The following is a 27,230-nucleotide window of genomic DNA, read 5'->3' as shown; positions in this document are numbered from 1 at the left end:
AAATGGGTCTCTCGTTTTTCTCTGTTTTTTGATCCTTAGTTACATCATCAGCTGTTTTCTGGGTCTCTGAATTTTATCTTTCCTTGATTCTTAGTTGCACCATCAAGCTTTAAAGTTTTTGTCACATTACACGAGTATCAATCAATTAACTAGCCTCAATTGCAAACTAGAAGCTAGTTGGGATACTTTATTTTCATTCAGTTGTATTCGGGTTTATTTTGTTCCAATAGTAGTAAAAAGAATAATTTTTCAGGGCTGAAGCAGTATGCGTGTATAATTTTGGCTGGTATTGTGAACTCTGGTAGTTATTAGAACTTCACCATACAAGGGCAGCATGCTTCTAGCTTGGGATGATTCACGAGTCTTGCACTTCATGGCATGTTGCCCCATTAGCAATCATGCAGGTTATTTGGATAGAGAAAAATAGGAGGGCAACTTGAAGGGGTGGAACAAGATTTTGTAAAATTGCAGAATAGTCTTTTGTTTCTTGTTTCTTTTTGGTGTACTCATGAGGATCGAAGTCCCTATTTGTGTAGAGGATTGGGTCTCTTTTGTTGAGTACCATATTTTGGTGTAGGTTCTGTTCTTTTTGGGATACAGCTTGTAACAGGGTTTCCCCCAATTGTTAATATTTTTTTTTGCCTTACCAAAAATAATGAGTCTTGCACTTCATTTGACGTTGTTTGTGTATATAATCTGTTAATTTTTCTGATAATGCTGTTTGTTCCTTAAAATTTTTGAACACATATGAAGTTGTACTTGTGTTCTTTCCATTAGGTACTTGAGATTCTAAGCCATGTGAACAAGAGAGTAAAGCACCAGCATGACATTGGTTTGCCATTATCTGATCTGTGGCAGTTATATAGGGAATCTAATGCCTCATTAATGGTTAGGAATTTCTGCATCATGTATGTTGAGATGGCAGTTGAACGCGCAAGAAAGGAGGTCTGAATTAAATTTTTGGCTTCACATGAAGAAAAGCTCTCAGAAGTTATTTATTTATTTATAGTGATTTGACATCATTTTGCGAGGCAGATGTAATTAATCTTGCTGATTCTACTATCTGTTGTTTCAGGATAAAGAAAATATGGCACCTAACTTTTTAGCTAACATTTCAAAGCTACCTATTCAACATCAAGATATACTATTGAGGGTCATTACCAAGGTAATCCTATCGTCTCCATCTTGAAGATATATGGTTCTTCATTCTCCTTTTAGTGGTGTATGGTCATCAGGATCTACGAGAAAGATGTCGGAAGACCTGTAAGGAAAAAGAGAGTTACCCTACTGGTGGTGTCTAGTTGTCTGAAAAGCTGTGCGAAAGTTAGAAACTTAGAGGACTACTTTTCATAATTAAGTATGTCTGCTCAATACCAGCGCAAAGCGCCCATTACGCACGGGCTCCAGACCATATGTTCATAATTTTGATGTATATTTTCGTAATACAGAGTGAAACATATATATTCAGAAGGTAAACTGAAGATATTATAATATCAATGTTACAACATCAACACAGTATATAATATCAATATTATTTCCAGGAAATATGTCTGAAGTACAATATTGTTTCTTGACAAATTTGGCATAAATAATAATGACCATTGTTATTACTTCATGAGTGATTGATAATATACAAGACAACGATGCAGCAATTAAAAAATGACATGACGGTGTGGGATAATACTGGGTATGCTGTTGTTGTTGAGTGATTGGTAATATACAAGACAACGATGCAGCAATTAAAAAAAGATGTGTTATGGGGTAGATGAGATTTTCCTGGAATTTCTTGTGAGTTGTGCAAGGAAAACATGGGGAAGTATGGGATAGATTTCTTGCTTAGGGCACTGAAAAGTTACTCACACTTTCGCTTCTCTTTCATGACAGCCAAACATCCTCTTTCGTGTCCTTAGCTTGCATTTTTCTATGTTCTGTATGCTCTGCATTCTGTTTTATGTTCTCTATGCTCTGCATTCTGTTTTGGGATATTATTACTATAAAATTAGCTTTAGGTTGGAATATATATATGATAATTCCACTGTAATTCTGTCTGATGAATATGTTCATCTTGCAAGTTTTGTTTGGGGGATGATAGATTGTGTTATGAGGAAAGACCAACTATGAATCAGTGAGTCTTATAGGTAATAGTCCAGACAGTAGCTAAAGTTCAGGTTAAAAATCTGCTTTCCTGATTAAAAAAAAAACCGGCACATTAAGTTGCTCATTATTACCTAACATGGCCATACTGTTGAAACTGTTGGGAAAATTTCCTGAAAAACATTTGCATTATACTAATGATCTCTGTAAATAATGGTTTCAATGCCGTTGAACAAGTTAAACATGTCAACAATTATAGTTAATAGATATCGAACTTCATGTGGTGCTTATGTTGGCATCAATTTTCTCTGCTTGTATCTCTAAAAGTGATCTTTGAGAAGTGCAAAATTTCAGACTTGTTACTTCAGTGAAGATCCTATGATAGAATGTTAATAAGTGCTTTATCAATCATATGGGTTCAATTCACAAGACAAATAGAAGACCATATCTGTGCTAGCTTCTAGCTGAAACCTTCTCTGATTTCAGGTGATTGGAGAGTGCCATTCTGCTCAAGTAAGTGATGAAGTAGCTGCAATATTTCGAAGATTTGGTGATCTGCCAGACCACAAGATATTTCTTGAATTTTGCCTACACATGGTTTTATATCAACCAACTTCTCAAAGGTTGGGCTACAGTTTATATCGGTATATCAGTTTAGTGATTTTGACACTTGAGAAGCTAGTTGACTAATTTGTTGTAAAATAAAATTTATCACTACAGCAGCGCTTGCCCTGCCGGACTTTCAATTACTCAATGTGATCGTGTCACTGGGAAACGACAATTGACAAGTGACTATTTAAGAAATGTGAAGGTGATTCGGTAGCTTAACCTACCATTCTGTAAACATTACATGGATAGATTGGTGCCCATATCTTTTGACCATCTGAAGAGAATTTATTGTTGGTCTATCTCTCATTATGCAGTTGGGAATCTTGAATGTTGTCCAAGCCATGGAACTGCCTACAGAACTTGTTTATCCCCTCTATGTGTCTGCCTCTGCAGATTGGTACTTCTTGTTTCTTTCAAAGCTGATTCTGTAGAACCTGATGTATTTAGGTTTTGTTTTAGGTAGTTGAATGTTTTCGCTTCCATTTGTGATTTTCAGAACAAATAACATCAGCTTCTTTTGTTGTTTTTCGAAAGTCAAGAGTCTATTGTTAAGAGAGGAGAGGAGCTTCTGAAGAAGAATGCTTCTGTTGTGAATTTGGAGGATGCAAAACTCGTGAGCAAACTGTTTGTGCTATTTAATGGTATGATATACATTATGTTAGAATGCAACTTGTTTTACCCTGGTAATTCGACTTGCTAACTGCTGACTTAACTGTCTTTGGCTGCCTGACATGACTTCATAGTCTTCATTGTGATGTTTTGCTTTTCAAACTTAATGTTTCTAGACTACCAGGGAACTGGAAGTAGACTTTCAAGAACCCAAAACCTGGTATTTGGTATGATATTAAAAAGATAGCTTTATCTGTTAAATGGCAGAATAGTTCTGCGTGCTATTAACCTATTTCAACACAATAAATAAACAACAACATGCACACTAATAGTTTTGGTTCAAACTTCAAACCATAAAAGCTCTGTAATCCTTGGGTTAAACCATGTAATATTGACTCTTAAAATGAAATGAAATATTCACCAGTATAAAAATAGCAGGGAAATATTTCTCGCCTGAATAACATGTTGACAAATATTAGACAATTTATGGAAGCAAATAGGCATCCAATACGAGAAGGCAAAGTAGCATTTCTATAACATAAATACTTTTAATTTTCTTCAGATATCATTACTACCATAAGAAAAGTATCATTCAGAAAGTAGTTAACATACACGTGAAGATAAATTTGTTGCCCCCCAACGTACAATGTCCAACAAAAAGCTGCACGGCAAAGGGACATATCTACAGAGGCTCTTGGCACCAGTCACTCACTGGTGTAATTGAAAATTATTTCTATAAGTTTCTGTCTTTTCTTGCCTCATGTTTGATTTCTGATGCATATATCTTTGTGAGGAAGGAATTATTTTCCTCTTATCATTTGCAAAAATGCTAATGATGTAGCTGTATTTGTAGGTACTGCTGGAACTGACCAGATTCCACCAGAGTCTAGAGTCAGTCCTGGAAATCCATCTTTGAGAGCAAAACTGGTGTCTATTTTTTGCCGATCAATTACAGCAGCAAACAGTTTTCCGTTGACTTTACAGTGTATTTTTGGCTGCATATATGGTAAAAATCCTCTCTTTGGTTCAGAATATGGGATATGTTCATAAACCATTATTGCATCTTGTATAAAGCATTAAACTTCTCTCAAGGGGCTATAGAAACATCCAAAAACTTCATTTATGGTTTGCATTTTTTCTTCAAGATTGTGTGCAGGTATTTTGGCTTCTTTTATACACATGATATGTAGGATTTAAGCTCATGATGACTCCTAGACTGAGATTTCTACTAGTCTCGAATGATTATTTTTTAGCATTCTGTGATGTGTCCGTGCATTATTTTTGGTCCTAATTTGGATAAAAAATTGGTCTTTTGGTTATGTTTATGTTTTTCTATAGAGTGGGCTACATAAAGGATATGTTTGTGCTTAAGCATTGTTTTGCTTGCTTGGTCCGGTTCTGTTGCAGAAGAGGTACCTTTTGCTTTGGCCCATGGGGTTCACTCTTGGGTTTTAGAAACCTCTCATGGAAGCAACCTTGCCTTTACTTTGTAAGAGCCATTGCCTTAAACTTCATAAGATCCACTGACTTGCTTTATGTATGGAAAATTATAAGAAATAAGAGCTTTCTATTCACCTGAATCCTGATTCTTGACACTGTTAGGGGCTCCTTATACAGGAGTTGTACTTGCAATCTAATAAAATAAGATAAAAGATTTATTCTCCACTAACGATAAGGGAAGTAATTATCTCCTATAACCAAGTAGACATTAAGAATCATAATAGGATATTGGGGTAATTTTAGAGACCTCTCTTCAAGTTTGTCTTTGTAACACTGACCTCCTCGTGGTTTGACATATTACTAGTACCCCCCTTATTTTGATTTTCTTGTGACAATACTTGATTTAAATAGTAATTTTTTTTATAAATTCCAATTTCTGTCTTTATTTACCTCGTGCCAAGTTTTGTGACACAAATATTCTCATAGGCGGGGACATGATTCGAACCTGCAATCATATGTGATGCAATGACTATGAAGTTGTTGGCAATTCTTTCAAGTGATAAGAGATGAATTTTTTTCCTTGTATTTGGATTTTTGAAAGTCAAGGGTAAAGCTACATACAATCATTCTAAATAGTGATTTACCATAAAGTTTGCCTTTGATACTTCTAAAGTAAACACTTGTTGATGTGCTGCTTTTTATTTTTGCATGTTCTGGTGTATTTTTCTTTTTTCCCTTGTGCGGATTAACCTTTCCTAATGTGGTACTTTCTTTCTTATGCACCAAACGGGGCATAAGAAACAATGCTTAGATGATGGGAATCAAAGGGGCCCTTTCCCATCTACTTAGTATGAACTATTTTTAAAGTTCTGAAGGTCTCCGCCTGAAGTGCTTCCATAGGAACTTGTGAGAAGTAACTAATTTGCCAAGTTTTAAATATTGAGCTACATTAAGGAGAATTTCCTTGTTGTTTTTTACTTCTTCTACATATCGAGCCTCCCAACCAATTTGAATTCTCACGTGGTGTGCCAAGAGCTTTATGTTTCAGTTTTCTACTTATCCTACCTCAAGTTTAAAAGCAGTTTTTTCTGATTTCCATGTTATCAAATGCTGCATCTTACTTTTTATTGCAATAGTATTTATTTAGGATTTTTCTGTCATTTCTTTGAAGTTCCACTGATACTACTGTAGAGGACAAGTCATTTATACTTCTTGTTTTTATAGGAAGTAATACAACATCAAGGTTGAAGCAGTTGGGAATGGAGTTCACTGTATGGGTCTTCAAGCATGTAAGATTTCATGACCTCTAAGAATCTTCCACGATATGGTGATGCTCAACAATCCTGTCATGTACTAATAAAGGAACTCAAGCATTGTCCAACACAGGTTAAAGAAAGATGTGGGAAGTGCGATAACAATTAGGGGTACTTGGGAACATCTGTTTCTAAAAATTAAAAGACTCCTTTTCATGACTATTAGAAGATTGGAATGTTTTTACTATATAAGTTGAAGTTCATTTCACTAGTTCACCATGATGGTGCCAAAGTATATGCACAATGCGGCTGTGTGGGCTATTCTTGATTTTCTGACCAATCCAATTATATGTGTAAAAAGGTTTTCTATTTACACCAAAAGCTTAAATGAAACAGGGAAAAACTTTTCATATTCCTTTAGTTCTTTCCATTGCATTGGAACATCCTCCTAACCCTTACATTCCAAATTGTCTAAGAACTAAAGGAATATGAAAAGCTTTTTCCTGTTTCATATTCCTTTAGTTCTTTCCATTGAAACAGAATATTACGATTGTGAACAATCGAGCCAATGAACCCCGTGGAGTTACCTTTCTCCTTTATAACGCCTTTATGGATACACCACCCATAAAGGCTTGTTACTTAATGTGAATCATCCATTACGTGATGTCCTATTTATAGCAATGATCACTTTCCCATAATGCATCCAACCTATATTAGGATGTTAATTGTTAGTATTAGAATAAACTTTTTGAAAAGTTAAGTTATTAGTTAGTGTCCAAAATGTAACAAATATGTTGATTCTTAAGTTTGACACTTTTTGTTGATGAGGTAAATAATTTTATTAAAACAATCAAAAATAAAAAAATAATTTTATTTATGGTGGGGAAAAATTCCTGTGTACAAGCGGTATACCAAGGGTAGAGAATCTACCACATAATATGAGATTTTTTTGAACAACACCCAATCTTTTATACACACTGGAACAGCGTGGGTGCACAAAAAAAAAAATAGGAATGAGATGCTATTTCTCAAATGTACAGTCATTCTCTTCCATCAAAAACTCTCCTCTTCCTTCTGAATCTCTAGCTGGAGAATGGCACTTTCACTGTGCCCGGCATCACCCATTGCATCCCGAACCATTTCAAAATCTCACACCACAAGCACGCCGCCACTGGATAATGTAGGAGGTTGGTCCACATCTTCACCTGAGCGTTTGCATATAAAGCAGCAACTAACATATAAAATCCACATTTTTTCTCAAAGTCTCAACTGTCAATATAGCTTTAGCTTCCCTTGCAGCCAACCTGGTGAAAATTACACCTTTCTTGGTTCCCTAGGAATCCAAACTGAAAAGTGCTGAAAATTTGACTCTTCCCTCACCAAGAGCTTATAATACTATGACTTTACAGAAAACAACCATCTCTTCCCCCCCTCCATGAGTTCTGATTAACATGAGATACACTTTACGTGTTAAGCATTTCAACCGAGCTTCAGAATTCAGCTACTTCCCAATTCTGAAGGGTCCTTACGTTCTGACAGTTTGTTATCAAATAAATGCAGGGAGCAATGGACCAATTGAGGCTTATGGGCCCTGTTATACTGACTGGAATTCTGAAATCTCTTGATGGTTATTCAGCATCAGAGTCAGGTGCTATTGCTCATATAAAACTGAACTTTGTGCAACTAGGCCATTTGAGATTGATATAATTGGTTTAGTATAATTTTTAACAAGTAAAGTATGTCCAGATACTATTGCGCGGGAGACCAAATCATTTGCCTTCCAAGCAATTGGCTTGCTTGCTAAGCGGATGCCTCAACTTTTTAGGTATTTACATTTTCTGATACCTCTTTTCTTTTCACTCTCTTCCTCTCCCCTAGTCCCTGGGGCCTTTCTTCCGTTTTCAGATAAAGTAGATATAATTTTGATGTGCCATTTTCTTTTTAATTTTTTACAGAGAAAAAGTCGATGTTGCTAGAAGGTTGTTTGATGCCCTGCAATCTGAGGCCCAATTTCTTCGTCTTACTATTCAAGAAGCTACAAATTCCCTTGCTTTTGCTTACAAGGTTCTACATATCAAAGCTGTCAACACTATATGTTGCTTATTTAAATTTTCTAGTGTCTCCACCCTTCTTCTTTTATTACATCTTCTGATGGCTATGCGGTTTCCAGGATGCACCACATGATGTATTAAATGATCTGGAGTCGCTTCTTCTGAGAAGTTCTCAAGTGGTAGGACCCATTTGTAGCATTGTTTCCTTTAGTTCTATTGTTCTAGTGTTACGGTTGTTCCAGTTAGTAGAGACTATTAAATAGGGATGCAGGCTGTTATTTATTATTTTATTATCTTTCTTTTTTAAAAGGAGGAAAGCGAAGTGCGCTTTTGTGCTATCAGATGGGCGACCTTGTTGTTTGACATGCAGCATTGCCCAAGCCGATTTATTTGTATGCTTGGAGCTGCTGATCCTAAGCTGGATATAAGGTTAGCTTATGAGGTTTACTGGTTAACATTAAGTGGAGACACTTGTTTATTTGGCAACTGTTGGATATCTTTATACAGTATTCTCCTTACGGTCCAGAATGTATTTTTGCATATTTAGAATCTTTGTACTGTTTCGTAGATTTCTATGAATAATTCTATCAATCACGTGGAGTTATTTCTAGAAAACTATATTTTGTACCATTTGTATACCGGGACTAAAATCCCACAACATTTATCATCTTTTCTAGAATAGATTGTTTTAGTATTAGTGCATGCTGAAATTTGTCTAAGTTCACTCTGCTATTTTAATATTCTGGCATTTGATCTAATTGATGTGAATGTCCTAATGCTGGAAAAAGGGAGCCATATGGAGTGAAAAGGCATGAAGCTTTTTCTCAACTGAAAGTAAGCTAGCCCATAGATAGTCTGAGGATTCTGGGTCCAAGATTGCAAAGATGAAGCCAGAAGAAAATGGCTTCCATTAATTCCCTAGGTATTTATCGGGAAAAACTCTGTTAGACCCCTAAGATTTCGCTGCTCATCTTCTTTATCCTTTCAAGTGAGTGCTGCATAATAGATTAGTAGTAAGTAATGGAAAGAAAGCAGGAAGTAACTCACAAAAAAACGCATGGTATACCTCATTGTTGAAATAATTTTGTCTTTTATGGTTTCTGTTCAAGTTATGTGTGATATATTGTTTGTGATTTCTTGGATGGGTTAGTATCTATCTCCTCTTTCTGTACAGTCTACAAATGTGCAGCTTGTACTTTTTGTAGGGAAATTGCATTAGAAGGTTTGTTTCCTGATGAAGATCAAAGGAAAGCAGTAAGCAAAAGCCTCAACTTGAAGTACCCAAAATTTTCTGACATGCTAGCCTATATTATCCAACAGCAGCCTGCTGTGTTGGATTCTGCTAGTGTGGGAGGTCCAAAGCTTCATTTTCCATCTAAAGCTTATGTGGCTATGATCAAGTTTTTGTTAAGGTGCTTTGAGGCAGATATGAAGCAAAATAATTTGGTAGAAGGTGCCGATTTTTCAGTTGCAGTTGAGAGATTATGTTTGCTTCTAGAACATGCAATGGCTCACGAAGGTTCTGTTGACCTGCATGCTAATGCCTCCAAAGCTCTTATATCTATTGGATCTCATATTCCCCAGGTAGGGTGACATTTGCCGTGAATGGTAGGAGATATCAAATTCTGGTTTTGTATCTGATATATGGATTCAGGAACTTTTGGTTTTCTAATATAATTGACAGGTGATGGCTTCAAGATATGTTGATAAAATCACATGGATGAGGCAATTTCTGGGACATATTGACTTTGATACACGCGAATCTATATCTCGCTTAATTGGAATTGCTTCCTGCTCACTTTCTCTCCACAGTTTGTCTGATCTTATAACTGAGTTGATCTCCATAATTGGTACAGCACCTAAGTTAAGGTTGTAGCTTTGATTTTAAAACACTTAGCTGTCTTATCGCTTCTTGTGAATCGTCTCACTTTTGGAGCAACTGCATTAGTTTTCTTATGATGTTCATTATCAATTCTTCCAGGTTTGAGATGCAGCATGGCGTGCTATGTACTTTAGGATATGTTACTGCAAATTGCATGTCAAGAGCTGTTTCTGTAAGTTTTTGTCCTTCGGCATTTCTCCAAAGTGCATCCAGGTGCTTTTGTTAAATTTCCCTGTCAATTGATGTAAAATGCGTAGTAGAACAGTATGCTTATTAATTTGTAGCATCAGCAGTGTATTTGGTTCATATGGATACTCTCTTTGTTACTCGAGTTTAATTGTCATATATGTTTTATGTTTGTGTTAGGAAGTGGACGTTGGGCTGTTACATTTGTCTTTTACATCTGGGGTAATTTGCTTGACAGAGTGATAGCTAGTTTAAGAGGAGAGCGTTGCAATCACCACAAGAGACACATTCTTGTAGGAACAAATTCAGCACTTGCTACATTTTCCTTGATAAAAATGTTTAAGTGTGTGACCATCTTGTCTAAAAGCTTAGGCTATTAGAGAGAACACACTTTTATTCATTTAATCATGTCTTCAACATGTGGTCCCCGCATGTGGGGGCTCGAGTCTTTTCATGGGCCAAGCATGTGAAAATTCTTTTTGATGTGTTGGTGGGACTTGACCCCAGGACCTCTGCCTGCACAATACCATGTTGAAGCTTTTGACCATCTCATCTAAAAGTTTAAGTTGTTAGAGAGCTAAATTTTTTACTCATTTAGTTATCTCTTCAATATTGCCCTTCACGTGTGTGTCCGATTCTTTTCCATGCACCAGACGCGTGAAAATTCTTTTTGATAATGGATGACGGTGAGACTTGAACTCATGACCTTTCTTGATCTACTACCATGATGAAGTGTGTGACTATCTCATCTAAAAGTTTAAGTGGTTAGAGAGAGCACACTTTTTTTTTTGATTTGCACCGGGTGTCCGAGTCTCTTTGAGACCCGACTAATCCCGGGGGTGCACAGGCCCTCGGCAAGTAGTTTCCCGCAAGTGCACCACGATTAATTCAGGTTTTACCCAGTCCGATTGCCCTCAGAAATTGTTTGCACCCAGTGGGTTTCGAACTTGAGACCTTGAAAGGGAGCAAACCCCAAGGCTCAAGTCAATTGCCACCAGGCCAACCCCTGAGGGTTAGAGAGAGCACACTTTTATAAGTTTATTCATTAAATTATGTTTTTAACATAGGTGTCCCACATCAGTGCAGAAATAAGGTTGTTTTCTTCTCTTTATATGGTTTTGGGCAATCCTCACCTCATGAGCTAGTTGGGGTTGAGTTAGGCCCAAGCTCAATTTCGTATCACGGCACCAGAACAGACTATTCTTATTCTTGGTTTACTTAGTGTTAGGCCCCCATGTTATGTTGTCCCCGTCCCAAATGTCAGTCCTGGGCATGTAGGAGAGCGTTAAGTTTCTTACATTGGAGGAGAAAATGGGATGTTGTCTCCTTATATAGTCTTGGGCAAACCACACCTCATGATTTAGCTTTTGGGTTGAGTTAGGCCCAAGGCCCATTTCTTATAAAACACAAGTTCACTTGAGTAACCAATCATTGAACTGAAGACCTGAAATTGACCAATAACTAGATCATGTTGAAGAAATGAATACAGTCATGTGCTTAATGATGATAATGACAATTCTAATTGTGAGGCTTGTCTGGAAAAATGAGAGACCACAACATTTGAAAAACCTTATAGTGCATACTTTTTAGAATAGCCAGATAGCAAAACCATGGTGTATAAGCTGGCACAAAGAAATTTGATGCTGAGATGGGATCTCACGAGCTCTTTGATTGTGTTGACATTGTTGAGAGTTATCAATTGCTTATTAAACTTAGTAATAGAAAATATGCAACCAAAAAATTTGGAGATTTACTATCTTAAATGTTCAACTTGTGGATAAACCTATGCACTAACTGTTTATTTCCTTATAAAATCTTTTATCTATTGATTTCATTTAGATGCTTTTTCATTGGTTACATGGATCATATCCATGCTTTCATTTCTATGTGACAGATCCCAGAAACTTTACTCCAGAGCACACTTAAATGTTTGGTCGATGTTGTCAATTCGGAGACTGCCACACTGGCTTCTTTTGCAATGCAAGCGCTGGGCCATATTGGACTTTGTATCCCATTGCCTCTCCTGCTCGTAGACTCTAGTTCAGGTGTGTGTGTATATTTATTGAGGTCACTATGGAATCACTGTATGTGAAGCATGTTGCAAGATAATTTATACTTAACATGTGTAAAACTGCAGTTCCTATATTGGTTGTCTTGCGTGAAAAATTAAGCAAGCTGCTTGCTGGTGATGACGTGAAAGCAGTTCAGAGAATTGTTATTTCCTTGGGGCACTTGTGTGTCAAGGAGTCATCGTCTTCACATCTAAATATTGCTCTTGACCTGATTTTCAGTCTTAGCCAGTCGAAGGTAGGTGAAATTTCCTCCAGCCATGACCCTAAAAGAGTTTCTCTATATTCGTGAAGTGCTCAAACACTCTTGTTCTCTTGCTCACAACTGGAGGAAAATACCTTCTTAGTTGTGTTAATATCACTGCTAGCTCACATCTTTCTTGTGCTCCTAGCTGCATACATTGAGTTGTCATTATTTCATTTCCATCTTGGTTTCGTATTTTTGTTGTTAAATTAGGTAGAAGATATCTTGTTTGCTGCTGGGGAGGCATTGTCATTTTTATGGGGTGGTGTTCCTGTTACTGCTGACATGATTCTTAAGAGTAACTACACTTCACTTTCCATGAGTTCGAACTTTTTGATGGGAGATGTGTCTTCTTCAATGCCAAGCTCTAGCTGTGTGGACTCTAAAGCCAATGAAGAAGGCCATGGTACTGTTAGAGATGCAATCACTAGAAAGCTTTTTGACAATCTATTATACAGTAGCCGGAAACAAGAGCGCTGTGCTGGCACTGTCTGGCTTTTGTCACTGACAATGTATTGTGGTCAACACCATGCTATCCAGAAACTGCTTCCTGACATCCAGGTATGTTGTATTTAAACAGTTCCATATCAGAATTTTGTATTACATCTCTTAGAAGAATCTAGAACTGATTTGGGGTTGAGGCATGATTGTTGTTGTTGTTGTTGTTATATACCTGGGAAAAGTTTCTGCTCAACAGTATCGCTCTTCAAGCCTTTTCTATATTTAGCTAGCGTGATAAGCTGAACGCTGCCTTGATTCTGGTGTCAATCAATCATTAGCTGCCCGAACAGCTTCTAGTATTTCTCTTCCCCTGATAAATGCAATTTTAGTAACTAAGCTTCCACAACAGCTTCTAGTATTTCTCTTCCCCTGATAAATGCAATTTTAGTAACTAACTAGTGGAGTATCTTTTTAACCTTGAGGCCTATGCTTCTGCAATTATCTTAAGAAATCAAAGTAGCCCTCTTTTACTTTGTTGTTTCCAAAGCAAAACCTTTTACCAGCGCCTTTTGAGTGCCGACTATTGTTTTATTGTAGGAAGCATTCTCTCACCTTCTGGCTGAGCAGAATGAGCTTACCCAGGAGCTGGCATCTCAGGGCCTTAGTGTTGTATATGAGCTTGGAGATGCTTCTATGAAGAAAAACTTAGTGAATGCTCTTGTTGGCACTCTTACTGGCTCAGGGAAGAGGAAAAGGGCTGTTAAGGTTTGATGACTGCTTTTGTCTTGCTAAATTCTTTACCAATCTTTTCCTGTTGTGTCTTTTTTGTCTCTACCCATTTTTTGCTCTGAAATCAGTTTTTTCATTTTGTTTGCCTAGCTTGTAGAAGAGTCTGAAGTGTTTCACGAGGGTGCAATTGGTGAAAGTCCTAGTGGAGGGAAATTAAGTACTTACAAGGAGCTTTGCAACTTGGCAAACGAGATGGGGCAGCCGGACTTGATTTATAAGTTCATGGACTTGGCCAATTATCAGGCATCTTTGAATTCTAAAAGAGGTGCGGCCTTTGGGTTCTCCAAGATAGCCAAGCATGCTGGGGATGCTCTGCAACCTTACTTGCGAGCTCTTGTTCCAAGACTGGTTCGTTATCAGTATGATCCTGATAAGAATGTGCAGGTACTTCTACATAAGTGCTTGTGCGGAGCCGATATTTCCTGTATCCCTAGTTTGGTAGGGGCTTAGCTTAATAATATTCTTGCAAGCAATCTTAAAGATCATTTTGGCTGTTCTAGCTGCTGTATGTGAACTATTTAAGCTTGTTATTTTTTCTTTTTTTTAAGAATTAGTGGTAAGAGGGAAAGAAAGGTGGTTGCCATGCAACTTGGTATTGTTAGCTTTTTTTATTAAAGAAGTTGATGTCCTACTGTCTGTGATCGTTTTGGCATTTCTTCTGCTATCTGAGAACTGTTTAGTTGGTTGTTTTATGCTTATGCTTTTCTCCGAATTTGTGGTAAGAGGGAGAAAGGGTGGTCTATGCAGTTTCTTATAAAATTACTTTTTATATTAAGGAAGTTGATGTCCTACTGGCCGCTGTGATTGCCGTTTATAGTTGACTATGTTTTATTGCCGTTATATACAACAACATACCCAGTATTGCTGTTATATAGGTTGTATTTTTTATATATCATATTTCAAAATTTTCATAGTGCTATCTTATTCTTCTCAGCATGTATGATTTTTTCTTTGGGGTGGGAAATTGGTGTTTTGAGGTAGTTTGTCCAGTTTTGAACTACTTTATCTTTTCACTTAGGATGCAATGACACATATTTGGAGATCACTGATTCCAGATTCAAAAAAGACAATTGATGAGCATTTCGATCTTGTTATGGATGATCTTTTGACTCAAAGCGGATCTCGACTTTGGCGATCACGAGAGGCTTCTTGTCATGCACTTTCCGATGTAATCCAAGGACGTAAATTTGATCAGGTAAAATCATTGTTTGTCATCGTATGCGCAAGGAAATAGCACTTGTATTTGAGAAACCATTGTAATAGTGATTAAAGTGGCGTCCAAGAGTGTGGCCTAGTGTACGATGAAGCGAGCCAAAACGACCAAATCCCAGCAGAGGAGAAATCACTAGGTGACTTCTTTCCATTTACCTAAGCCTTGCCGGGAAGAGTTACCCGGTACCTGTGCTGGTGGGAAGTACCAGGTAATCAGTGGAATAATCGTGGTGCGTGTAAATTGGTAAACCATGATTGAGAAGTTGGTGAAAGTTTTTAATTTTTATAGACACTAGGAATCATGCTGTATGCAGCCATGCATGATCGAAACTATTTCATTTATCAGTCTTGTCAAAAGAAAAGGAAAGAAGAATAAAAGAAGAGAAAAGAGATTATTTTTATTAAGGTACTTATAAAAAAAAAAGGATTGTTGTTATTGAGGTTATCATACTTGACCTAAACTTGGTCTCATAGAGAAGGTATTTGGAGCATCACAGAAGTACTTATTTTCTGTAGAGAAACCTGGTAATTCCACTCTGCATTGCTTGCAGGGAAGCAATTGATAAAGAAGCTTTTCCTGAAGTTTTTCTGTCTTGTATTGTTATAGTTTGGCATATTGTCCATATAATTTAATTTGGTGTGCTTGTTGCTCTGTTGATTCATGGTATCCCTTATAGCATTATTGTTGCCTTATCTGACAAAGTCAGTATTGCATATGTTATAGGTTGAGAAGCACCTAAAAAGAATATGGACTACTGCTTTCCGTGCAATGGATGACATAAAGGAGTCTGTACGAAATTCGGGTGACAGATTATGCCGGGCTATCACTGCTCTAACACTGAGGTTATGTGATGTTTCTCTCACACCAGTTTTGGAGGCAACAAAGACAATGGAGATTGTGTTGCCGTTACTGCTATCTGAAGGCATAATGAGTAAGGTTGAAAACATTCGGAAGGCATCCATTGGAGTGGTTACAAAACTCACGAAGGTTCGCTTCTGATTTTACTTCTAACTAGATAATTGAACTGTTGAATCTGTCTTGTTGACATATACCCGCAATGCCATTTGCCGTTCCTTCTCTGTTAATCTTTTCAGTTTGATTCATTATGGTGCTTCTGTTCAGATTTGACTGAGCAGAATTCTCTTTGCTTCGATATGCAATATTCTTGAATTATTCTTGAATTATTGCGCCATTGTTGAATGTGGAAGTTCTTGTCTGGCAGTTGACAATCATCGTGTGTATATAGTAAAAGATGTTTTAGATGAAAGAGAAACATGCCTATTCCATTCTAGGGGCCATGCAAATATTCCGCCTTTTTCCTACTTGCATAGATCCAATAAGTTTGTTTTGATTTCAAGCCTGCATTTTAGTTCATCGACTTTCTTTTAACAGTTTGTTCAATAATTGCAGGGTGCAGGTATTGCTCTTCGGCCGCATCTACCTGATCTAGTCTGCTGCATGCTTGAAAGCTTATCAAGCCTGGAAGACCAGGGGTTAAATTATGTTGAGGTGTGGCTAATACTGTGGTTTCTGATTTTACTGCTTTGGTACTTTTTATTGTCTTAAACATAATTTTATTTCTCTTTTCGTTTTGTATATTTCCCCCCTCTCTTATCTCAGTTGCACGCAGCAAATGTTGGAATACAAACAGAAAAGCTTGAAAACCTCCGTATATCAATAGCAAAGGGCTCTCCAATGTGGGAAACTCTTGATCGTTGTGTTGATGTTATTGATTCCCAGTCATTGGAATTATTGGTACCTCGTGTCGCTCAGTTAGTTCGTGTTGGTGTTGGATTAAATACCAGGTATATTGCAGGTTCCATATGGTAATTTACGTAGGAAATGCAATTTGGTTGAATTTTTGTGTGCATTTATCAAGTTCTCTCTATCGTACGGGTCACTTGAATGATTATTTACCTTTCGTTCTCAAAAATTGAAGAGATTCCCATTTGTTTAGAGGTCAACTGCCATTGATGTAGTTCTTAAGTCTGATTCACTTTATTTGTTCTCCTATTTATAGGGTTGGTGTAGCAAATTTTATAAGCTTGTTAGCACAGAAAGTTGGTGTAAATATCAAACCTTTTACAACCATGCTACTGAGACTTCTATTTCAAGCTGTCAAGGAGGAAAGAAGTGGTACATCAAAACGTGCGTTTGCAAATGCTTGTGCTACAGTTCTGAAGTATGCGACTCCTTCTCAGGCCCAGAAGTTGATTGAAGACACTGCTGCTTTACATCTTGGAGACAAGAATGAACAAATTTCATGTGCAGTTTTATTGAAATGCTACTTTTCCACGGCTGCTGATGTTTTGGGTGGATATAATGACGTGATTGTGCCAGTTATATTTATGTCAAGGTCAAAATCTCTCTGTCGTTTCTCTGTTTCATAGTCTGTGATGGTAACTTTTTATGTACATATTTACTGATTTACGTTTCCTTTCTTTGTTTAAACAAGATAACACAACGATATATAAATTCTTGATAATTAAGGTTGCATCATTTTCTACAGATAGATACCGTGGTGCAAGAAGTGACAACAAGTTCTAACTATACTTGTTCTTGAGTACTCCGACAACGCTAACTTATGTTGACACCTCAAATGTTTTTTCTTTAAGTTTCTTTGTTAGGACCCTATATTCTCACATGAATGGCAATTTTTATTGCCCCACTCTCAGAGTCTTGATCTTTGGGAAAAGTTTGTTAGCTTGAGGTCAGGGTAACACCTGCTTTTAACGTCATTATTACATACTGTTTCTTTGTTCTCTTTTTGGCGAATTTTTAGTACTGGTGGGTTTTGCTGTCAGTTTCTTATATCAATTCTCTGTAAGAATATGCCTTCTTGTTTCATTATTTCTTCCGCCAAAATTTGTACGTTTTCTGTTGTCAAGTGTGTCCTTCAACTTCCAGTTAATTATTGGCATTATTACTTCTTGTTTGAAGTCCATTTTGCAATACTATTCAAATGAACCTGATATCTTCGTCCTAAGTGGTTTTGACGCCTGTGCCTCATTTGTTGGCTACTTACATGGAAAGTCACCTCTTTTCTTTTCAAGTCACAAGACTCTTAGCTGGTGGACCAGATCATTGAATTTAGCAGATGTTTCATCTTTGTGGCTGTTGTTGCAATTTATCTCATTGAAAAAGGAATCTATGTGGCTTGACAGCTGAGAGAAATGACTATTTGATGATACAAGATATCTAGGACCCCTTTTTAACAAACTTTTTTATATGTTATTTTTAGAAGAAAATTTATGTAGTTCTTGAACTTCTAGTGGCCGAACAGCCTGATGTAGTCAATGTGAACTCTGAACTTACTGATCTTTCTACCTCCACTTTTCTTTTCCTCTTTGAATTTCTGAATTTACCTCAGGGGGTTGAGGATTTGCTTTTCTTACATGCTGATACTTGTACAATATTTGCATAACTGAACCTTGTGCTTGTGCTGCGTGTTCATTTGCGGCTCCTAACTGTATTTTCAATTGCTAGTGCTTATCCGTTGTCACCAATAAATATCTTATGCAGATTTGAAGATGAAAAATCTGTTTCTTGTCTGTATGAAGAAATGTGGGAAGAAAATATGAGTAGTGAACGGGCTACTCTTCAATTGTACTTGGGGGAGATCGTTGAGCTTATCAGTGGAGGAATTATGTCATCCTCATGGTCTAGTAAACGGAAGGTATTAATGATGTTCTTATATTCACTCCTTTACCTAGACGAATACATGAAATTTAATCATCTGCGTTTTTCCCCTTTGCACCTTAACGGAAAAGGTATTTTGGAATTTGGGTAGTCTCTGGAGTTATACTATTCTGCTTATTTTCTCATGCAGGCTGCTCAGGCAATCAGTAAGCTATGTGACACCCTTGGTGAGGTGGTATCCTCACAGCACCATGTTCTGCTCTCATCTCTCTTGAAGGAAATACCTGGACGCCTATGGGAGGTATGAATTGGTACTTTTTCTTTTGCCTAACTGGAATTATTTCCTCTTGTTCTCTCCATCCAAAGTTATGTGTATTGACTATATATCAGTACACTCCAAATGAAAAAATTATTCGAATACTACATCTTACAGTATAGTATTGAAGTAGATAAAAGTTTGGGTTGAGATATCAAATACCAAGTCGGACACAATTATTCTAGGGTGTTTTGAATCCCAGAAGGGTTAATTTATCACCTGGATTGTTTTAGTTAAGCTTTATCGTTATTACTGTCACTTTAATCTTTTCCAGAATATTGTGAAGAGTAATCTCACTGCTTATGATACTTCTTGAGTAAATATTCCATTCAGATTTTCACAGTTCTACTTGTACATGACTTGATCGCGTACAAGAGTTATCTTCTCATTTAGGTGGATTCACAATTGGTGATCATGCGCTAGGAATGAATAGAAATCACACTTGTACGGAGTATCGTGTTCATTGTTTCATTGTTGTGAGAAGTGATGATTTAACAGGAAAATGTGTTGATATGTTGCAGGGAAAGGACGCAGTACTCTGTGCGTTATCTTCACTCTGTATGTCGTGTCATAAAGCAATTTCTGCTGCTGATCCCGACTCTCCAAATGCCATTTTGAGTCTCATATTATCTGCATGCACAAAAAAAGCCAAAAAGTACCGCGAAGCAGCTTTCTCCTGTCTTGAGCAGGTAATTAGGCACTCTGGATGTTTACGCACCTTTATTCATGCAGGCAGGAGCACATGAATATTTTTGCCTGAAATGTCTAACAGCAGTTGTGTGGATATTTTTCAATGAATTATTTTCATTTTTTGACCACTGATTACGTGGAAGAGTCATTTCAAGACATAACACTTTCTTCCCTTGTGAGAGATAAGGTCAAATAAAAGTCTTAGGACTTGCAAAATTCGAGTCCCAATTCCCACTTAAAAAGAAATTGAAGATCTAAGTGAAATGACTTATACCTTCATAGTTGATTGCTATCAAATCATTCTTCTTCTTCCATAATCCATTAGATATGCTAAGATAATGTAAATATAGAAATAATAATTTACTGAGAAGCGGGTATTGAAAAGGTACTGATATGTGTCTACGTTGCATAGATATACTCCGGTAGCAGTATGTGTGCTCTATAATGTTCAAATCCTCATTAAAACTTGTGCTTGTAGTGTTGTAGAGTTTGTGGCAGTTTAATTTTTGTCAAACCTTCAGCTGAATTGAACTCCCTCCCACATCCCTCTTCCAGAAAAAAGGACCCCCAAGAGTTGAAGAATGCTCAAAAACCTTAATCTATGTCTAGAATGTTCAGCAATTTACACCAAAGGGATTAAAGGTGAAAATTTTCTGCTGCAAGAAGTGGATAACCGGATAGATATAGCTTGTTCTACTAAAAATGAAGCTATCACTCAAATAGAACACTTGTTTCATTGTTAAGCCACTGATTTTCAGCAAAAGGGAGCCTTGAGAACTCCTTGCTACTCAATCATGAATTCAGGATAATGTTTCAGAGATAGCTCTCTATCTGAAGGAAATTTTAGGTCATATGGTATGGTTAACATGGTCAGTGAGGATTCATGTAGCCAATCCCAACTTGCTTTGGATTGAGGTATAGTTGAAAAAGCTACGAACCAATATTATAGTGCTGTATGAAAGTTACAGCATGTTAAATGCTCTTCAGGATAGAAGTTGGCCAAGATAGGTGGATTTTAGTAGATACGTTGGATGCTGATATGGACTACACTGTTCCTTGCTTTCCATATACATTACAAAATAATCTAAGGTCGAAAGCAAATCACTTTTTGATTGTCTAGTTTCTGCTTTTTGTTCTCTAGTTTTATATTTGATCATTTAGAACAATGTGTTACCATTCTCGTGTTTCATGGCACCAATACTATTTCCTTTGCTCGACTCTCCTTTCAGGTTATAAAGGCATTCAATAATCCAGACTTCTTCAATAAAGCTTTTCCACAATTATTTGACATGTGCAGTCTGCAAATTAAAGGTATTGCATGAATTATTTTGTTTGTTACTGGCCTCATGAAAGATGTACGATAGGTAGTGTTGCATATTTGCGTGTTTGAATCCATTTTACGTCCAATATTTTAAATTTCAGTTTCAGCCCATCCAAAACTTTCTTCTTGATTATAAGTCTTCAAGTTAGCATCTTTGTGAAACCTCTGGGTTACTTTTTCTTTTGGTATTTATTAATTTATTATTTAATATGTTTTTTTGGGGTGTTGGTGGAGGAAGAAAAGCTTTATAAATAGTTTCCCGTACCCTTCTTTTAAGCCAGAGTGGGAACCTTAGTGCACTGGTAAGAGTTGACTGTGATAACCTCTTGCAGAAATACAAAGTAAGGTTGCGTATAATAGACTATCCTTCTTTGGATCCCGCGCTTAGCGAGAGCTTCCTGCACCAGGTTGCCCTCTCCCCTCTCGTACCCTTGTCTTAAAAAGACAGAATCTCTAAGCATCACAACATGCTTCATTGTGGGAAAAAAAAGGAGTTCTAGTTTTAGAGCTTCCTGGCTTTTTTGCTAAATTGTGGTGAAAGACTTTGTAGTACAATTGTGCCCTGGGCATTGAGTGCATCAGCCTAGACCTTGAATTTGAATTAAACTTTGGCCATCTTTACCTATCTTGTGGGTTTATCTGTGCCCCTCCCTCATCATTTTTTATAAAGGCTATAGGTCTCAACAACAACATATCAGTGCATCCCACAAATGGGGTCTGGGGAGGGTAGTATGTACGCAGACCTTACCCATACGTTGTGAAGGCAGAGAGGTTGTTTCCTGTAGACCCTTGGAAAAGATGGAGAAATGATTCCTGTAGGCCTCTCTAAAGGAAAAGATGGAGAAATGATTTATCTGATTATGTCTTTTTATAATTTTCAGGAGACGAGGAGGATTTTTCTTCTGCACATGACAAGATAGTAAATTGTGTAACAGCAAGCATTCACATAGCACGCACATCTGATATTATTCAACAGCAGAAGCACTTGATTGAGTTTTTCTTAATTTCACTTTCACCTAACTTTCCATGGGCAGGTATGCCCCTCGTAACATTCTTTATCCTTACCAAGAGAGTAATAGTTTTTCCTGTCCTGATATGCTTGTTTCCTTTCTGCAGTTAAAGTGTCTGTTTTTTCCTCAATTAAGGAGCTATGCTCAAAGCTGCACACACAGACGGTTGATTCTCAGGATACTTCTCAATATACCAGCATAGTTGCTTTTGTTCATGAGGTGATTCATATCCCAAAGTTGCATTTATGCCCTTAGTAGTGTACCTGGATTCTAATCTGAATTCTTCTGTCACTTCCAGTTGTTCTGCAAAACCTCTGTGAAAGTACTTGAAATTATACAAACAGTAAAAATTGCTCAGGTATGTCATCTTCACTATACTGTTAAGCTTATCAGAAAGAAACTGCATTCCCTCTTTCACATGTGTCATTAGTATTATTTCATCTCGTCCACTATCTACACCTGATTGTCCGCTGTTACGTTGAATGGAGCTCTCTTCATGCTGTTGACTCTTCCTACCTTTACTTTTTTCCAATTGCAAATTGTGATATCCTCCTCCTCACTTGAGTAATTCAGCTAATTTTCCCTGCTGGTTAGAATCAATCATAAGAATAGATCGCTGTTGTATACTTGTTTCTCAGCGGTCCTATCTTCTGGTCACGCAATCTTATTTTATGGTGATGGAAGTTAGTAACCTTTCTGTGGATTTGACATCCTTTCTGACCCACAAGGTTCCCACAGCATGCATTTAGCAGTTTCTGCAGTGAAACAGAAACGTGAATGATGCTGAAATGAACTCTGATCTCATCATTCTTTTGGCAAAAGCTCAATCAGGTTATAGCAGACATTTTTGTGACTAGTATTTGCAATCATAGAAATTTTTTCCAAGAAAATTCTTGCTCAGTTTGTTAGGTCTGGGGGTGATATTTTTTCAATCAAGTTATATATTTTTTTCCGATATTTGATTGTGCACCTAAAACATTCTATCCGTGCACAAACTCAGGTTCACATTGCAGCTTCAGAGTGCCTGCTGGAAATGGTGAACTTATTGAAAGCGACTGGACAGTTGCCTGGTGGAGAAGTGGCAGTCAGCCGTGAGTTTGTGCAAGTCTATGATGTGGAAAAGAATGAGCATGCTAAGTCTTTGCTCAAGAGATGCATTGACATTCTAGAAAACCTCGAAAAAGAGCACAAAGTTTCAAGTTGAATTCAGTGATAATATCTGGACGACAGGGATACCCTTCGCATGGAATGCAGAACCCATTGTATTGAACAAAATTTGAAATTCAAAGATCTTGAGCTTGTCAAGCAAAGCTGAACTCTACTATACTATAATGTAATGACAAGTCATTTATTAATGATTATATGATTGCATGGAGATCAATCATGTAACCTCGAAATTTTCGAGTTAATGAAAATTTCTGATGATTTCTTTTTGTTGTAATCATCATTTCTTATTTTCAGAGTATGTTGATCTTTAACAGTCGAGATTTGTGATTATTTAGTATGTTACATTAGCTAGGTTATATTTTGATAACGAGGATCAAGTGAACTCACTGGTAGAATTGCTAATGTACATTTGAGATGTATAAAGTTAAATTCTCAACAGCGAAAATGTCGTGCTTTTTCTATATCGTTAATTCATTGAACTACTAGTCACTTCAGTTTGAGAAACCTTAAAACTCAAATACTAATTTGAAATAATAATAATATAAAAAAATGGCGGAAACTGGTTCAGCATTCAGTCCTTATCTTTTTACATTCTATTCATAGAGATTTCATTCTATACTCAAACTTAACAATGATTTGCAATGCTCGAATACAGGTCCCTAGAGAACTAGTAGCTTAGTTTAATTAACCAGAATGGATCATCAAAACATTATTGAAGGAATTTCAACTATTGTAATGGCTTGTCTCTTGCTGTAAACAATTGGTACTGTAATGACTATCTCCTCTCTCTTGTTGTGCTTCACCTCCATGAACAAGACTGAAATCTCTCTTTCAACAATACCCAACTGCAAAATTTGTCCAATTTGCCTTGTTAACAGAAGTCGAGATTTCATTTACTGTACCTTCAAGTAGTTGTCTCTTATAAGTCTTAGGACGGCTCATAAAGACCCAACATATGCCCATCCACACACCTCAATGCAGCAACCTACAAGAGCCATGTACGGTATGTGAATGATGGTGGAAAACTAATGCTGATTGCAGCACAACAACGACGACGACGACCCAGTAAAATCCCACAAGTGGAGTCTGGGGAGGGTAATGTGTACGCAGACCTTACCCCTACCCCGAAGGAGTAGAGAGGCTGTTTCCTAAAGACCCTCGGCTCAAGAAGACGGAAAATACGAGAAGAGAAGGGAAGGGACAATATATTAGTACCATCAAACAGAAAACTCCGAATCAATATGTAGACAACAAGCATAAACCAGTAATAGTTTGCCGGTTAACAACTATAAGCAAACCACATAAATATGAACCAATCCAAATAGCAGTAACACAGCTAACATGGGAAGGAAACTTATGTCCATTCAACTTATAATGGTTTAGAGCAGCACATCAAAGTTCACATTTTATGCTAGTTTCATAGCAGAATTTGCAATCTCTTCTTATAATAAAAAATGAAAAAGAAAAAGAATACCGGAGTGGTGAAACAGAATATAGCACAGGTAGCAACTAGGATAAATAGTTAGATTATTCAGTGATAATATTAGTACAATAACAATGATACTAGTAATTAAAAGCGACGAGAAGAGTAGAAGAGTAACCTATGAAATTTTGGTTACCTTTCCATGGATTTCATATTTGATGGGGCCATCCAACTCAGCACCTAAAGCCAATAGCTTAGTCACTGAGTTATTTATATCAGCAACTGTAAAGGACAGGAGGGATGAGTATCCCTTCTGCACCACAACATCACTGTAAAACTAAAGTTAGCAGCTAATCAGTTGTATGCTGTTCAATAACAAAAAAAATCAGAATCATAAGCAGAAAAAAGTGACGAATTGATACAAAGTAATATTAATCAGTAACCAAAAACAGATAATTGTCATAGTTAATGTGCCAGTTTGAGCTGCAGACTAAAACTTGAAACGATTGCACGCAACTTGTGAATCGGCTACTTAATGAAGTTTTGGCAGAAGAATAAAAAAGAAAAAAGGACAGTAGGGTCATCGTACACATTCTCGGCTCCTGAGATCATATTAAGATACAGATGATTGGATAGAGGAGCAATGACTTAAAATGCAGCTGAATATATGCCACAAATACAGTAAGCAAATGATATCAAACTAAACAGAACTCTTAACGAAGATGGAGGCATATCCAGGGCTGTAAGGGTGATGCAGTAAGAATTGAGGTTTATCATAACTCGACCTTATCAAATGGCAAATCATCCTAATACACACTGAACTGGCCTTATACTCTATCAAAGGAGATTCACCCAGTAGCCTTGACATCATTAAAAGAAATGATTGGAAGCTAACCTTGATATCACTAATCTACAATGCCTAGTCAAATAAGAGTTGATTTAATGCATTCCTTCTTACAAACCAAATTTCCTGTCAGAATTGTCCATAAGTTATTCCTTGATCTAAAACTAGTGTAGCAAACATATAACTCACTATGATGTATAAAAGATTTTCTAATCCAACTTACTCTAACTAAAGAAATAATACATTTTCTTAGTATATCAACCAATGATCTAAAAAGGCATGGCACTAGCAAAATTATTAGCACATTCAGTAGCAAAATGAGAATTTGAATCAAAGGAATGTATGCAACTTCTTTAAACATCGTCAAACCAAACACTGCATTAGTTATGCGGCAATTATTTTCTTTTTATGCAGCCAGTCGAACACTGTATTATTTTATGCCGGAACTAGTTATTCCAAACCATCATCCAATCAATCCCTTACAGTTGGTTATACAAGATCATAATCATCAGCGGTAATGTTTAGAGGATTAATCGAACAAATTATTGCTATTTTATCCTTTTGGATGGGGCGAAACAGCTGCAATGGAAAAAATTCCTGAAATTCTTAAAAACCAACTTTCAAATCTCAGAACGCCAAAATGCGAACTTCAACACAACTTGATCAACAATCAACTGTTTGGTTGTACGGGTACCCAAGAAAATGAAAACAAAATACTGAAATTCTCAAAAACCACTAAATTTCAAATATAACCACACTAAACTACCCAATCTCAAAATCCAAAATGTGCACTTTAACACATCTTGATCGACAATCAACTGTTTGGTTACATGGGTATCCTAGAAAATGAAATAACAATACTGGAAATTTTCAAAAACCACTAAATTTCAAATATAACCACACTAAACCACCCAACCCCAGAACCCAAAAATGTGAACTTTAACCAAATTGATCAAATATCAATGTGGAGATGAAGATAAAAGACCTGGGTGAATGCATGAGAGCAAGTTTGAGGGGTCCAGATTGGAGCTCGGCCCATCTATGAGTACAGACATTAATGGTGAAATCTAAGCCCTCTGAGTAGAATCGTGCTGCTTTTGGAACGTCCTTGTGTAGCTGTAGTGCCCATCTCAATGATGCCGCCATTTTTACCTGTGAGGACATAAGATACACTTTGCTCCTGAAATTAGCGGTTCAGTCGGGTCGGGTCGGATCGGGTCAGAGGAGACGGGTTGAACAGGCCCAATAAACTCCATAGGTAAAATGTCAATAAACCTTGGTGATAAATTAAGAAGTCAATGATTGAAAATGAGTGGTAAAAAAAAATGTCAAAATTATTGTATTTTCAATTTTCATAAATAAAACCTTTAAAAAGGTAAAATACTTTTAAAAGGTAAAATAAAAGCTGAAATATCAAGATTAAACTTTGTAAATATTTACACACTAAAAAGTAATGAAAAATCTATATATGGTCAAAATTAGTTGCTCACAGCCCCGAATCTCTTAAAATTTTGCGGGCCCATAAAAAAACCTAATAAACAATCATCATCGCTTCGCCATGACCGTACCTCGATTTTTGGCGTTTTAGGGCCATAAAACAGGAATTCAGGACGATTCACAAATTTTCGTGTGCTATAGTCCACGCCATCTGCATGAATTGGGGCAACCGGTTCCAAATCTCCTAAACTTTTACGGGCTCATAAAAAACTATCTAATGAATAATAGTCATTAATTTGTCGTGACCGTTCCTCATTTTTTGGCATTTTATGACCATAAAACAGGAATTTAGGACCATAAAATAAGAATTCAAGATGGTTCTCATATTTTCGTGTGGTATACTCCACGCCATCAATTCGGGAGACCCACCTTGAATATCCAAAAAAATTGCGAGATCATAAAAACGACCTAATGAACAATAGTCATCGTTTCGCCATGACCAT

General features: G+C 36.9%; 2 protein-coding genes across 4 annotated transcripts in view; one reads left to right on the top strand and one right to left on the bottom strand.

The window, feature by feature from the left end:
- The window catches only part of LOC107799855 (uncharacterized), a 29,251-nt gene extending 5,954 nt beyond the window's left edge, over positions 1-23,297 (top strand). Inside the window, exons 2-35 of one of the 3 annotated variants that reach the window (XM_075222175.1) lie at positions 778-945; positions 1,076-1,165; positions 2,581-2,717; positions 2,818-2,905; positions 3,018-3,100; positions 3,238-3,344; positions 4,166-4,318; positions 5,977-6,041; positions 7,566-7,653; positions 7,752-7,830; positions 7,961-8,069; positions 8,176-8,235; positions 8,367-8,485; positions 9,262-9,640; positions 9,741-9,925; positions 10,038-10,110; positions 12,019-12,169; positions 12,262-12,435; positions 12,655-12,998; positions 13,476-13,643; positions 13,758-14,051; positions 14,686-14,862; positions 15,604-15,867; positions 16,291-16,389; positions 16,501-16,685; positions 16,901-17,236; positions 18,403-18,556; positions 18,710-18,820; positions 19,357-19,524; positions 20,755-20,836; positions 21,728-21,880; positions 21,963-22,075; positions 22,155-22,214; positions 22,857-23,297. In XM_075222175.1, coding sequence (XP_075078276.1) covers positions 778-945; positions 1,076-1,165; positions 2,581-2,717; positions 2,818-2,905; positions 3,018-3,100; positions 3,238-3,344; positions 4,166-4,318; positions 5,977-6,041; positions 7,566-7,653; positions 7,752-7,830; positions 7,961-8,069; positions 8,176-8,235; positions 8,367-8,485; positions 9,262-9,640; positions 9,741-9,925; positions 10,038-10,110; positions 12,019-12,169; positions 12,262-12,435; positions 12,655-12,998; positions 13,476-13,643; positions 13,758-14,051; positions 14,686-14,862; positions 15,604-15,867; positions 16,291-16,389; positions 16,501-16,685; positions 16,901-17,236; positions 18,403-18,556; positions 18,710-18,820; positions 19,357-19,524; positions 20,755-20,836; positions 21,728-21,880; positions 21,963-22,075; positions 22,155-22,214; positions 22,857-23,060 — 5,220 coding nt within the window. In that variant the 3' untranslated portion in view covers positions 23,061-23,297. Of the gene's footprint in view, positions 1-777; positions 946-1,075; positions 1,166-2,580; positions 2,718-2,814; positions 2,906-3,017; positions 3,101-3,237; positions 3,345-4,165; positions 4,319-5,976; positions 6,042-7,565; positions 7,654-7,751; positions 7,831-7,960; positions 8,070-8,175; positions 8,236-8,366; positions 8,486-9,261; positions 9,641-9,740; positions 9,926-10,037; positions 10,111-12,018; positions 12,170-12,261; positions 12,436-12,654; positions 12,999-13,475; positions 13,644-13,757; positions 14,052-14,685; positions 14,863-15,603; positions 15,868-16,290; positions 16,390-16,500; positions 16,686-16,900; positions 17,237-18,402; positions 18,557-18,709; positions 18,821-19,356; positions 19,525-20,754; positions 20,837-21,727; positions 21,881-21,962; positions 22,076-22,154; positions 22,215-22,856 lie in introns of all 3 variants that reach the window. The other 2 variants (XM_075222174.1, XM_075222176.1) reach the window with 2 other exon arrangements.
- A 247-nt stretch (positions 23,298-23,544) lies between these two features.
- On the bottom strand, positions 23,545-26,469 carry LOC107799856 (uncharacterized). Its single transcript, XM_016622996.2, has 3 exons — positions 26,276-26,469; positions 24,643-24,775; positions 23,545-24,008 (listed from the first exon to the last, which is right to left on the bottom strand). Exons 1-3 carry the CDS (start codon positions 26,452-26,454, stop codon positions 23,952-23,954), a joined length of 369 nt encoding a protein of 122 aa, XP_016478482.2. The 5' UTR covers positions 26,455-26,469; the 3' UTR covers positions 23,545-23,951.
- Positions 26,470-27,230: the final 761 nt, after the last annotated feature.

Source organism: Nicotiana tabacum, chromosome 9, assembly GCF_000715075.1.
Source record: "Nicotiana tabacum cultivar K326 chromosome 9, ASM71507v2, whole genome shotgun sequence".
Taxonomy (NCBI): Eukaryota; Viridiplantae; Streptophyta; class Magnoliopsida; order Solanales; family Solanaceae; genus Nicotiana; species Nicotiana tabacum.
This window is presented reverse-complemented; position numbering and strand designations above follow the sequence as displayed.